The sequence below is a fragment of the Oncorhynchus keta genome, chromosome 23 (genome assembly GCF_023373465.1).
Source record: "Oncorhynchus keta strain PuntledgeMale-10-30-2019 chromosome 23, Oket_V2, whole genome shotgun sequence".
Classification (NCBI taxonomy): Eukaryota; Metazoa; Chordata; class Actinopteri; order Salmoniformes; family Salmonidae; genus Oncorhynchus; species Oncorhynchus keta.
The window spans coordinates 16416024-16430114 of record NC_068443.1 but is presented as its reverse complement, the minus strand read 5'-3'; the positions used below and the strand labels follow the sequence as shown (position 1 = coordinate 16430114).

The following is a 14091-nucleotide window of genomic DNA, read 5'->3' as shown; positions in this document are numbered from 1 at the left end:
TTGTGCGCCACACGTAGGGACTCCAAATCACAGCCGGTCGAACCAGGGTCTGTAGTGACGCCTCCAGCACTGAAATGCAGTGCCTTAGACTGCTGCACCACTTGGGAGCCCATTATTGAACCTATAGTCAAGAGTTCAAAAGTACCAGGTCTACAAACAGCAGCCATATTGGAGTCACCCCCCAGGCCAAGTCAGCTACAGTCGACATCTTCACCCCACAAGAGGTTCCTGGAGGACAACGCAAAGAAATCATTTTAAAAAGGGAGAAACCTATGACGCTTGGTCTGTAATGAGTTCTGTTACCAGATACAGTGCAAGTACTGGGCTCGTGAGCTATTATGAAATTTAACTGGGGTGGGATTCATTTGTGACCTGTCAGAGGGGAAATGCCAGTGTTATGAAATGTTTAATCAGTTATATGTCAATGAATGTGCCAAAAACAGTTTGCTCTTGAACTGCTGGGATTTTCAATCTATGCGAATGAATGTCTAGTTAAACTGTTAGAAAGGTAGACATTTTTGCCAGTGAGGTATGAAAGACACTGAAACCAAGATAATCTTTGGGGTATATTCCCCTGATGGGCACTCTCCTAAAAAAAACACATTGAAACTAAGGTAAACTACAGCCATTTTCCTGAATTGTTACCTAAGCATGGCCATCAGCCACCTACAATCCCTAAACTTGGCTTGTCAATTTCATCTTGGGGTGGGCTACTGCTGAAAAAGTAAAGCCAACAAGAAGCAGGTTCACATATGACAATCTTTCAAATAGCGCTACCATTGCATGAACACCTGCCGTGACTATCATTAGCAAACGAATTATGCCAAGAGAAGAAAGTGTTACAGTTCAAGAGTATTCAGGACACGAAGTCGCAAAATACTGAGCACTCTCATTGAGATCATCTTACAACCAGATGGTCACCTCTTGGCTATTTTGTGTAGATACCGGCTCCGCACTACTGGATTTAGGGTACATCTCATCAGGATCATAGCATTTTGACAACCATTAGAAACAAACACCATTGTAAAGTACTCATTTTATTGAAACATGCTCAAGTCAAAGGACTTCATATCCATACTGGGGATAGTAGAAAGTGATGCACCCTTCAGGCCACCTACAATTAGATGGCTGTAGAGACAGAAAAGACAGCCATCCCTGTAACAGGTTGAAGAATTGTTAGTAACATGCATCTCATTGCCGTTGGGGGATTTTACAGTAAAATAACCAGCACACACACCTGACAAGCAAAGTGTTCCAGACCATTACACCGACCAGTCAACTGAATACAGAACACAATGACAGATGAGTAAGTTACAGGTTCAAGTTCATTTGGCATCAAAGCTGATACAATTAAAAGCCAAGTGTAAACTATAGTCTTCAATGCCAAAATCACCAACCTTGTTCTACAGTAGGATATTTTACAAATTCACTGGGGATCCGGGTTTTCCACTATTGTGAGCGGTCCAAGAACAGAGTTTTGAACCAGGCCCTGGGGTTCTGAGAAAAAATATATAAATTACTTCAAGCTGCAGTCCCATCAGAACTCAAGAGTGATCAGCTCAAATGAATATGGAACTACAGTTTAGTCAGGCTTGAAATGAAGTGCCTCAAAATACCTGAATCCACACCCCTCTTCAACCGAGGCTTGCAACTCGAGTCACAGCACTTGCAGAGGTCACTTTGAGACGGGTCGTCCAGCAGCTCCCATCTATGAATAAAAAAAAGTTGGCTGTTGCATTGGCACTAACGTCATTATGGTCGTTATGTGACCAATACTTACTCTCCAGTCTCTTTAATGTAGTGGCAGGCCTTCTTTTCTATATCAAAAACCTCAGGGTCCCATGCAACAAGCTTACAATGAATATACACCTGGGGTGAAATAAGAGAACAGTCAAGAGCTACAGTATGAAAACAACCCAGTCATACCGAGAACTTGTGGTCCACTCACTTCCTCGCCTAAAGCAAACTTGAAGGACTGCAGGTAAAGCAGAATAGCAGACGAGTGGTACCTAGGCAGGAACCTGGAGTTCCCAGTCTTCCCATCTGCAAGGCAACTGAAAATGCATTGTGCAATGAGCAGACAAACAGAACTTCCATCCAGCAAATAAGCTAACTTTAAAATGTATTCAACATTTGAGTAGGCTGTGTAGCGCTAGGCAGTCAAAAACCAAAACGTGCACCCTACATGGCCATAGCCAGGTCTGGTACATACCCCTTGTTGGTGATGATGGGGTACACCAGGCTCGCAGACTGCAGTTCTGGTGTTGTGGCGCCACACACACTCCTCCAAGAGCAGCAGCAAGGGCTGATGGTCCTTCTGATCCACTGCTGCCCAGATGGGGATGAAAGAGCCCAGGGGAAACAGGCTGCTCTTAGCCAGACCAGTAAGGTCTTCTACATGCAACAGAGAGGGGAAGGGGCACAATGCTCATACGTACTGTACAGCCACAGGTTTCAACTAGCTTTGGGCAGTGTCCTCTGCTAGGAATTTCTTTACCAGTTAAGTTGACTGAACATATTCTTACAATAATTGATGTTGTATGAGTCACTCACCATTGAGGAGTGCCATGTGGAAAACCAATCCTCCATGACCCTCAGCACTACCATAGGCAGGGATAAGGAATGGGGGAATCCATCCCTCAGGTCTACATACAAGGGGGAATGTTTAGTTTAATAATGAAGGTGGCAAAGGATTAGGAAGATTTGATTCCAACACCATAGCTAGAGTACACTACACCCAATAGAGCCCTAAAACTCAACTCAGTTCCACTGCATTAAAAAAAAAAAAAAAAAAAAAAAAAATATTTCCCCTCTAATTAGGGACTGATTTAGACCTGGGACACCAGGTGTGTGCAATTAATGATAAAGTAGAACCGAAAGACAGCAGGGGCCAGACCTCTTAGGGTAAGAGTTGAGTACCCCTGGCATAGATGGTTACCTTATGTAAACACACTTAATATGGTGACTAATAGCAGCAGGTTTGGGCTTTCGGTTAGGTCTGTAAGTCAGGCTGGTTGAATAGATGTGTTTTTGCCAGTCACCTGGGGAATAGAAGGAGAAGCATTAGTCGTCGCAGGATCCAAAATGGCATACATTGGGTCAAGAGTTAGACATTACCCGTTTCTTGATGGCACAGCCATTGAGGTTGTAGTGGAATGTCGCCATCCCTTCTCCCGTGGGAAGAACAGAAAATGTGGACGGAACACAGTGTCCAAGGAAAAGACGGGCAGCATGTTCAACCAACTCTGGACTGACCTTCCATGTCACTTTAACGGAGTGTTTCTCACAATCCACATTAAAATCTAAAATATAAATTTGATAATGTCATCATTCACATCTCAAGAGCCAACACCACAACTTGGCTAGTCTGTTAGGCGGCCAGCATGAGATAAGTAGCCTATTCAAGTTAACATGGTATCAGCGCTACATAATCATATTATGCGTTCATTATTAGACGTACCTTCATTGGCAGTGCTTGCTGCTACGACAGCCAAAAGAATTGCACATTGCCAAAGGAGAGACATGACTGAATGATCTAGGAGTGCCTACAAACTAGAAATATTTATGGACCAATTGATCCTAATCATTTTAATTCTGAACACCTGTGAAAGGTCAAGGAGCGCTAATTTTAGACCTAAAAACATACCAACATCATCAGTTTTGGTATTTCCTGGTCTGAAAACATCCTTGAATTTTTATGGGTTTTAAAAGTAAAAATTGTAATAGTTACATATTTTCCCCATAAAGTAGTCTGCAAAGCGGAACCTATGTCTCACAAAACACAAAATGAGGGATTTTCGGTGAAATACATCAATTATATTTTACAACTGTGTTTGTGTTTCACCCCTCCTGAATTTCACCAAAATCCTGAATGCATATCAATCAAGATATGGAACTCAAGGGATAACAAACTCTACTGAGTCACTACTGGCACAAGTGAACTCCAAGATTTCATCTTTGTTCTCTGCTATACAAGCTATCTGCAGGCAGATTCAGAGGAATCTCCTGGACAAGTACGCGACCAAGTACATCATACAACCCTCGTCCTCACATTATATTATCCCTTAACACCATTTTTTTTAAACCTTTGTTTAACTAGGCAAGTCAGTTAAGAACAAATTCTTATTTTCAATGACGGCCTAGGAACAGTGGGTTAACTGCCTGTTCAGGGGCAGAACGACGTCACTTAGATGGCTTTACATATCCATGAATATTCCTTAGAACAACAGAAGAAATAAAGAAAACCTTTTTTAAAACAGAGTTGGAAGAGACTGGGACTACTTTCCTAGTTTGGTGGCTAAGCCCTCCATAGTGAATGGTTTCTGAGCCATTGTCTCAATAAGACGACTTACAGATTTCACTACCCTGCCAGTGCGTGTTCTGACCACATCTTGCGAATCACGTGAACCCGGTCTTTGTAAGTCTTGGTCACTTGCTAAATCAGTGGGTGCAATTGAGTCAGGAATACCTGAAGGTTCTGTGTCAGGGACTACAGCTACCCTGTCATGGTCAGGAATGCTAATTGCAGTCTCATTATTGAGAGATAGCTGAGCTTGACGGTCTTGATTTGGATTGTCCCTGCAGCTGTACGCTGACTGTTCTTGCTCCATCTCATCTCTGACTGTCTCCTGTCTCTCCGAAGAGTCCTGATTTGCGGGGTCATCTACTCCACTGAGTATCCATGAACTGGTCATATCTCCAGAGCTTTCCTCTTCATCAAAGCCTGAAAGGTCCATTGACTGACCCTCATACTCTGGATCTACAGCTCCATCTGATTGAGATTCACGTGAATCATCCTTAGGTGTTTCTACCGGCAGAAAGCTGATGTCTAGAAGAAGGTTCCGATGTACCACCTTGGTGTTTCCTTTATCATCCACCACCTTATATATGTGTGTGTGTAAGTTTCTGTCAATGACCGTGTACACCTTAGCTTCCCACTTGTCGGCTAGTTCTCTTTTCCCCCTTTCTCCTTTTTTTAGCGAGAAGCACTCTGTCTCCTTTGTTCAGGTGAGTGCTTCTGACTTTTCTGTCATAATGTTTGGCCTGTTTCTGTTGTTCTTTAACTGTATGCTGTTGAGTGATGCTCACTGCTTCATGGAGATGGGACTTCAGTGTTTTGACATAGCTACTATAGTCAACAAGCACAGGATCCCTCAAAACTTGCTTGAACATTATATCAACAGGGAGTCTCGGAACGCGACCTAACATGACTTGGAATGAAGGAGCGCACCCATCTTCCTCCATTAGATCCGACTTTGTCATTTTGAATATCACATCCACCTTGGTTGGGTCCCCAGCCACCCCGTCACCATTAATGACATAACCCAAAACTTTCACAGACGTCCGCAAGAAATTGCATTTCTTTGGACTCAGTTTCAGGTTGTGCTGTCTCAGTCTCTGGAACACCAGCTCCAATCTATCCAAGGCTTGTCTTTCGCTTGGTGCAAACACCAAGAGGTCGTCTAGGTAACACAGCAGGCTACTGAAGTTTAGGTCTACAAAAATGCTAAGCATCATCCTCATAAATGAAGCTGGACTATTGCATAGGCCCTGCGGCATTCGATTGTATTCATGCAGACCCAGTGGGGTAGTGAAGGCTGTATACTTTTTGTCCTCCTCACACATAGGTATGTTGTAAAAGCCTGATGTCAAGTCCATCGTACTGAAGTAGGTGTAGCCCCCTAGAGCTTCAAGACAGTCAGATTGGTGTGGAAGTGGATGTGCATCTTTGTGTGTCCTTGCATTTAGCCATCTGAAATCTGTACATATACGAAGCCCACCATCTTTCTTCCACACCATTACTAGAGGGTAAGCATATTCGCAAACATATTTCCTGATTATTTCCTGTTCCTCCATTTCCGTCAACACTTGTCGTAGTTTCTGGTAATGGGCAGGCGGAACCCTCCGATACCCCTGCCACATCAACCACCAACACAACTTCCACCTGTTGTGTCAGAATCCAAATTCTTTAGGTAACATTAATAAATAAGATGTTTTATCAATTTTGATAAGTATGCTTATGTGGGGAAAGTTACTTGTGCCCCAGAGAGGGGAGAGGTCAGGCTTGTCTTCTTATGGGAATGTGTCTGTAACTATTACATGTCCCCTCTGAGGTTGTCCTTATCTTGATTTAGTGTAAAGCCTTGGAGGCTCACTGTCTTTTCTGATCTTGTCCAGGAGGGGGTATATTTGAGATGGGAGTATCTCAAATTGACAAATGCCATTGGATGAGGTAATGTTTTGTTCCTAAGTGGTACCAAGAAGTGGATTGGAACTTTGTTTAGGAGACCAAACTGAACGATAATTTATAGCTAATGCTGTCTGGCTATGGGATACTCCTCTCTCAAGTAAAGTCTTCCTTTGTAATGTTCCTAAGATCTGTTATTTGTCATGTGAGCTGAGAGGGGTGTGTCTTCACTATAAATGATACTAAGAATAGTTTAAGCACTCTGAGAATTAATTTGTAGACACTGAATTGATCTGCGAGTCACAGGGCTATGGTGAAGCTCATAATTAAATATGGACTTTATGATATAACTGACTTGCGTGTGGCTTGCTCTCATCATTTGGTCATACAGGAAATTTCCACGACACACCCCACAGGTCTCCAGTGACCTTCCTCCAAATGTTGGTAAGGGAAACGTCAGCACACATTTAACTAGGCAAGTAAAGAACTCTTATTTAAAGTGACCGCCTACCCCGGCCAAACCCTAACAATGCTGGGCCAATCGTGCACCGCCCTACAGGACTCCCAATCACTTCAGTGTCTATAGTTACGCCTCCAGCACTGAAATGCAGTGCCTTAGACCTCTGCGCCACTCGGGAGCCCATCATTATTGAACCAATAGTCATGAGTTCCTGTTCAAAAGTACCAGGTCTACAAACAGCAGCCATATTGGAGTCACCCCCCAGGCCAAGTCAGCTACAGTCGACATCTTCACCCCACAAGAGGTTCCTGGAGGACAACGCAAAGAAATCATTTTAAAAAGGGAGAAACCTATGACGCTTGGTCTGTAATGAGTTCTGTTACCAGATACAGTGCAAGTACTGGGCTCGTGAGCTATTATGAAATTTAACTGGGGTGGGATTCATTTGTGACCTGTCAGAGGGGAAATGCCAGTGTTATGAAATGTTTAATCAGTTATATGTCAATGAATGTGCCAAAAACAGTTTGCTCTTGAACTGCTGGGATTTTCAATCTATGCGAATGAATGTCTAGTTAAACTGTTAGAAAGGTAGACATTTTTGCCAGTGAGGTATGAAAGACACTGAAACCAAGATAATCTTTGGGGGTATATTCCCTGATGGGCACTCTCCTAAAAAAAACACATTGAAACTAAGGTAAACTACAGCCATTTTCCTGAATTGTTACCTAAGCATGGCCATCAGCCACCTACAATCCCTAAACTTGGCTTGTCAATTTCATCTTGGGGTGGGCTACTGCTGAAAAAGTAAAGCCAACAAGAAGCAGGTTCACATATGACAATCTTTCAAATAGCGCTACCATTGCATGAACACCTGCCGTGACTATCATTAGCAAACGAATTATGCCAAGAGAAGAAAGTGTTACAGTTCAAGAGTATTCAGGACACGAAGTCGCAAAATACTGAGCACTCTCATTGAGATCATCTTACAACCAGATGGTCACCTCTTGGCTATTTCGTGTAGATACCGGCTCCGCACTACTGGATTTAGGGTACATCTCATCAGGATCATAGCATTTTGACAACCATTAGAAACAAACACCATTGTAAAGTACTCATTTTATTGAAACATGCTCAAGTCAAAGGACTTCATATCCATACTGGGGATAGTAGAAAGTGATGCACCCTTCAGGCCACCTACAATTAGATGGCTGTAGAGACAGAAAAGACAGCCATCCCTGTAACAGGTTGAAGAATTGTTAGTAACATGCATCTCATTGCCGTTGGGGGATTTTACAGTAAAATAACCAGCACACACACCTGACAAGCAAAGTGTTCCAGACCATTACACCGACCAGTCAACTGAATACAGAACACAATGACAGATGAGTAAGTTACAGGTTCAAGTTCATTTGGCATCAAAGCTGATACAATTAAAAGCCAAGTGTAAACTATAGTCTTCAATGCCAAAATCACCAACCTTGTTCTACAGTAGGATATTTTACAAATTCACTGGGGATCCGGGTTTTCCACTATTGTGAGCGGTCCAAGAACAGAGTTTTGAACCAGGCCCTGGGGTTCTGAGAAAAAAAATATAAATTACTTCAAGCTGCAGTCCCATCAGAACTCAAGAGTGATCAGCTCAAATGAATATGGAACTACAGTTTAGTCAGGCTTGAAATGAAGTGCCTCAAAATACCTGAATCCACACCCCTCTTCAACCGAGGCTTGCAACTCGAGTCACAGCACTTGCAGAGGTCACTTTGAGACGGGTCGTCCAGCAGCTCCCATCTATGAATAAAAAAAGTTGGCTGTTGCATTGGCACTAACGTCATTATGGTCGTTATGTGACCAATACTTACTCTCCAGTCTCTTTAATGTAGTGGCAGGCCTTCTTTTCTATATCAAAAACCTCAGGGTCCCATGCAACAAGCTTACAATGAATATACACCTGGGGTGAAATAAGAGAACAGTCAAGAGCTACAGTATGAAAACAACCCAGTCATACCGAGAACTTGTGGTCCACTCACTTCCTCGCCTAAAGCAAACTTGAAGGACTGCAGGTAAAGCAGAATAGCAGACGAGTGGTACCTAGGCAGGAACCTGGAGTTCCCAGTCTTCCCATCTGCAAGGCAACTGAAAATGCATTGTGCAATGAGCAGACAAACAGAACTTCCATCCAGCAAATAAGCTAACTTTAAAATGTATTCAACATTTGAGTAGGCTGTGTAGCGCTAGGCAGTCAAAAACCAAAACGTGCACCCTACATGGCCATAGCCAGGTCTGGTACATACCCCTTGTTGGTGATGATGGGGTACACCAGGCTCGCAGACTGCAGTTCTGGTGTTGTGGCCGCCACACACTCCTCCAAGAGCAGCAGCAAGGGCTGATGGTCCTTCTGATCCACTGCTGCCCAGATGGGGATGAAAGAGCCCAGGGGAAACAGGCTGCTCTTAGCCAGACCAGTAAGGTCTTCTACATGCAACAGAGAGGGGAAGGGGCACAATGCTCATACGTACTGTACAGCCACAGGTTTCAACTAGCTTTGGGCAGTGTCCTCTGCTAGGAATTTCTTTACCAGTTAAGTTGACTGAACATATTCTTACAATAATTGATGTTGTATGAGTCACTCACCATTGAGGAGTGCCATGTGGAAAACCAATCCTCCATGACCCTCAGCACTACCATAGGCAGGGATAAGGAATGGGGGAATCCATCCCTCAGGTCTACATACAAGGGGGAATGTTTAGTTTAATAATGAAGGTGGCAAAGGATTAGGAAGATTTGATTCCAACACCATAGCTAGAGTACACTACACCCAATAGAGCCCTAAAACTCAACTCAGTTCCACTGCATTTAAAAAAAAATATTTCCCCTCTAATTAGGGACTGATTTAGACCTGGGACACCAGGTGTGTGCAATTAATGATAAAGTAGAACCGAAAGACAGCAGGGGCCAGACCTCTTAGGGTAAGAGTTGAGTACCCCTGGCATAGATGGTTACCTTATGTAAACACACTTAATATGGTGACTAATAGCAGCAGGTTTGGGCTTTCGGTTAGGTCTGTAAGTCAGGCTGGTTGAATAGATGTGTTTTTTGCCAGTCACCTGGGGAATAGAAGGAGAAGCATTAGTCGTCGCAGGATCCAAAATGGCATACATTGGGTCAAGAGTTAGACATTACCCGTTTCTTGATGGCACAGCCATTGAGGTTGTAGTGGAATGTCGCCATCCCTTCTCCCGTGGGAAGAACAGAAAATGTGGACGGAACACAGTGTCCAAGGAAAAGACGGGCAGCATGTTCAACCAACTCTGGACTGACCTTCCATGTCACTTTAACGGAGTGTTTCTCACAATCCACATTAAAATCTAAAATATAAATTTGATAATGTCATCATTCACATCTCAAGAGCCAACACCACAACTTGGCTAGTCTGTTAGGCGGCCAGCATGAGATAAGTAGCCTATTCAAGTTAACATGGTATCAGCGCTACATAATCATATTATGCGTTCATTATTAGACGTACCTTCATTGGCAGTGCTTGCTGCTACGACAGCCAAAAGAATTGCACATTGCCAAAGGAGAGACATGACTGAATGATCTAGGAGTGCCTACAAACTAGAAATATTTATGGACCAATTGATCCTAATCATTTTAATTCTGAACACCTGTGAAAGGTCAAGGAGCGCTAATTTTAGACCTAAAAACATACCAACATCATCAGTTTTGGTATTTCCTGGTCTGAAAACATCCTTGAATTTTTATGGGTTTTAAAAGTAAAAATTGTAATAGTTACATATTTTCCCCATAAAGTAGTCTGCAAAGCGGAACCTATGTCTCACAAAACACAAAATGAGGGATTTTCGGTGAAATACATCAATTATATTTTACAACTGTGTTTGTGTTTCACCCCTCCTGAATTTCACCAAAATCCTGAATGCATATCAATCAAGATATGGAACTCAAGGGATAACAAACTCTACTGAGTCACTACTGGCACAAGTGAACTCCAAGATTTCATCTTTGTTCTCTGCTATACAAGCTATCTGCAGGCAGATTCAGAGGAATCTCCTGGACAAGTACGCGACCAAGTACATCATACAACCCTCGTCCTCACATTATATTATCCCTTAACACCATTTTTTTTAAACCTTTGTTTAACTAGGCAAGTCAGTTAAGAACAAATTCTTATTTTCAATGACGGCCTAGGAACAGTGGGTTAACTGCCTGTTCAGGGGCAGAACGACGTCACTTAGATGGCTTTACATATCCATGAATATTCCTTAGAACAACAGAAGAAATAAAGAAAACCTTTTTTAAAACAGAGTTGGAAGAGACTGGGACTACTTTCCTAGTTTGGTGGCTAAGCCCTCCATAGTGAATGGTTTCTGAGCCATTGTCTCAATAAGACGACTTACAGATTTCACTACCCTGCCAGTGCGTGTTCTGACCACATCTTGCGAATCACGTGAACCCGGTCTTTGTAAGTCTTGGTCACTTGCTAAATCAGTGGGTGCAATTGAGTCAGGAATACCTGAAGGTTCTGTGTCAGGGACTACAGCTACCCTGTCATGGTCAGGAATGCTAATTGCAGTCTCATTATTGAGAGATAGCTGAGCTTGACGGTCTTGATTTGGATTGTCCCTGCAGCTGTACGCTGACTGTTCTTGCTCCATCTCATCTCTGACTGTCTCCTGTCTCTCCGAAGAGTCCTGATTTGCGGGGTCATCTACTCCACTGAGTATCCATGAACTGGTCATATCTCCAGAGCTTTCCTCTTCATCAAAGCCTGAAAGGTCCATTGACTGACCCTCATACTCTGGATCTACAGCTCCATCTGATTGAGATTCACGTGAATCATCCTTAGGTGTTTCTACCGGCAGAAAGCTGATGTCTAGAAGAAGGTTCCGATGTACCACCTTGGTGTTTCCTTTATCATCCACCACCTTATATATGTGTGTGTGTAAGTTTGTGTCAATGACCGTGTACACCTTAGCTTCCCACTTGTCGGCTAGTTCTCTTTTCCCCCTTTCTCCTTTTTTTAGCGAGAAGCACTCTGTCTCCTTTGTTCAGGTGAGTGCTTCTGACTTTTCTGTCATAATGTTTGGCCTGTTTCTGTTGTTCTTTAACTGTATGCTGTTGAGTGATGCTCACTGCTTCATGGAGATGGGACTTCAGTGTTTTGACATAGCTACTATAGTCAACAAGCACAGGATCCCTCAAAACTTGCTTGAACATTATATCAACAGGGAGTCTCGGAACGCGACCTAACATGACTTGGAATGAAGGAGCGCACCCATCTTCCTCCATTAGATCCGACTTTGTCATTTTGAATATCACATCCACCTTGGTTGGGTCCCCAGCCACCCCGTCACCATTAATGACATAACCCAAAACTTTCACAGACGTCCGCAAGAAATTGCATTTCTTTGGACTCAGTTTCAGGTTGTGCTGTCTCAGTCTCTGGAACACCAGCTCCAATCTATCCAAGGCTTGTCTTTCGCTTGGTGCAAACACCAAGAGGTCGTCTAGGTAACACAGCAGGCTACTGAAGTTTAGGTCTACAAAAATGCTAAGCATCATCCTCATAAATGAAGCTGGACTATTGCATAGGCCCTGCGGCATTCGATTGTATTCATGCAGACCCAGTGGGGTAGTGAAGGCTGTATACTTTTTGTCCTCCTCACACATAGGTATGTTGTAAAAGCCTGATGTCAAGTCCATCGTACTGAAGTAGGTGTAGCCCCCTAGAGCTTCAAGACAGTCAGATTGGTGTGGAAGTGGATGTGCATCTTTGTGTGTCCTTGCATTTAGCCATCTGAAATCTGTACATATACGAAGCCCACCATCTTTCTTCCACACCATTACTAGAGGGTAAGCATATTCGCAAACATATTTCCTGATTATTTCCTGTTCCTCCATTTCCGTCAACACTTGTCGTAGTTTCTGGTAATGGGCAGGCGGAACCCTCCGATACCCCTGCCACATCAACCACCAACACAACTTCCACCTGTTGTGTCAGAATCCAAATTCTTTAGGTAACATTAATAAATAAGATGTTTTATCAATTTTGATAAGTATGCTTATGTGGGGAAAGTTACTTGTGCCCCAGAGAGGGGAGAGGTCAGGCTTGTCTTCTTATGGGAATGTGTCTGTAACTATTACATGTCCCCTCTGAGGTTGTCCTTATCTTGATTTAGTGTAAAGCCTTGGAGGCTCACTGTCTTTTCTGATCTTGTCCAGGAGGGGGTATATTTGAGATGGGAGTATCTCAAATTGACAAATGCCATTGGATGAGGTAATGTTTTGTTCCTAAGTGGTACCAAGAAGTGGATTGGAACTTTGTTTAGGAGACCAAACTGAACGATAATTTATAGCTAATGCTGTCTGGCTATGGGATACTCCTCTCTCAAGTAAAGTCTTCCTTTGTAATGTTCCTAAGATCTGTTATTTGTCATGTGAGCTGAGAGGGGTGTGTCTTCACTATAAATGATACTAAGAATAGTTTAAGCACTCTGAGAATTAATTTGTAGACACTGAATTGATCTGCGAGTCACAGGGCTATGGTGAAGCTCATAATTAAATATGGACTTTATGATATAACTGACTTGCGTGTGGCTTGCTCTCATCATTTGGTCATACAGGAAATTTCCACGACACACCCCACAGGTCTCCAGTGACCTTCCTCCAAATGTTGGTAAGGGAAACGTCAGCACACATTTAACTAGGCAAGTAAAGAACTCTTATTTAAAGTGACCGCCTACCCCGGCCAAACCCTAACAATGCTGGGCCAATCGTGCACCGCCCTACAGGACTCCCAATCACTTCAGTGTCTATAGTTACGCCTCCAGCACTGAAATGCAGTGCCTTAGACCTCTGCGCCACTGGGAGCCCATCATTATTGAACCAATAGTCATGAGTTCCTGTTCAAAAGTACCAGGTCTACAAACAGCAGCCATATTGGAGTCACCCCCCAGGCCAAGTCAGCTACAGTCGACATCTTCACCCCACAAGAGGTTCCTGGAGGACAACGCAAAGAAATCATTTTAAAAAGGGAGAAACCTATGACGCTTGGTCTGTAATGAGTTCTGTTACCAGATACAGTGCAAGTACTGGGCTCGTGAGCTATTATGAAATTTAACTGGGGTGGGATTCATTTGTGACCTGTCAGAGGGGAAATGCCAGTGTTATGAAATGTTTAATCAGTTATATGTCAATGAATGTGCCAAAAACAGTTTGCTCTTGAACTGCTGGGATTTTCAATCTATGCGAATGAATGTCTAGTTAAACTGTTAGAAAGGTAGACATTTTTGCCAGTGAGGTATGAAAGACACTGAAACCAAGATAATCTTTGGGGTATATTCCCCTGATGGGCACTCTCTAAAAAAAAAAAAAAAAAAAAAACACATTGAAACTAAGGTAAACTACAGCCATTTTCCTGAATTGT

The 14091-nt window shown here is 43.1% G+C and overlaps 1 protein-coding gene and 1 pseudogene across 1 annotated transcript; both read right to left on the bottom strand.

Annotated features, from left to right (window-relative positions):
- Positions 1-1021: 1021 nt before the first annotated feature.
- LOC127911003 (uncharacterized) lies at positions 1022-3611 on the bottom strand (annotated as a pseudogene).
- A 4137-nt stretch (positions 3612-7748) lies between these two features.
- LOC127911001 (uncharacterized) lies at positions 7749-10320 on the bottom strand. The gene is made up of 11 exons (XM_052476650.1): positions 10171-10320; positions 9828-10012; positions 9648-9751; positions 9279-9370; positions 8939-9119; positions 8675-8780; positions 8507-8595; positions 8344-8435; positions 8125-8224; positions 7965-8006; positions 7749-7882 (listed from the first exon to the last, which is right to left on the bottom strand). The coding sequence occupies exons 1-9, from the start codon at positions 10232-10234 to the stop codon at positions 8154-8156; spliced, it is 984 nt and encodes a 327-aa protein (XP_052332610.1). The 5' UTR covers positions 10235-10320; the 3' UTR covers positions 7749-7882; positions 7965-8006; positions 8125-8153.
- Between the last annotated feature and the right edge of the window lie 3771 nt (positions 10321-14091).

Bases quoted from the DNA above. Each gene is read 5' to 3' on its own strand.
- LOC127911001 (XM_052476650.1), bottom strand. From the start codon at position 10,234: ATGTCTCTCCTTTGGCAATGTGCAATTCTTTTGGCTGTCGTAGCAGCA. The intron at 9,752-9,827 runs GTAATGTCTAAC...TCTATTCCCCAG, and splicing joins GCTGTGCCATCAAGAAACGG to GTGACTGGCAAAAAACACAT. The intron at 9,120-9,278 runs GTGAGTGACTCA...TGTTGCATGTAG, and splicing joins CCACATGGCACTCCTCAATG to AAGACCTTACTGGTCTGGCT.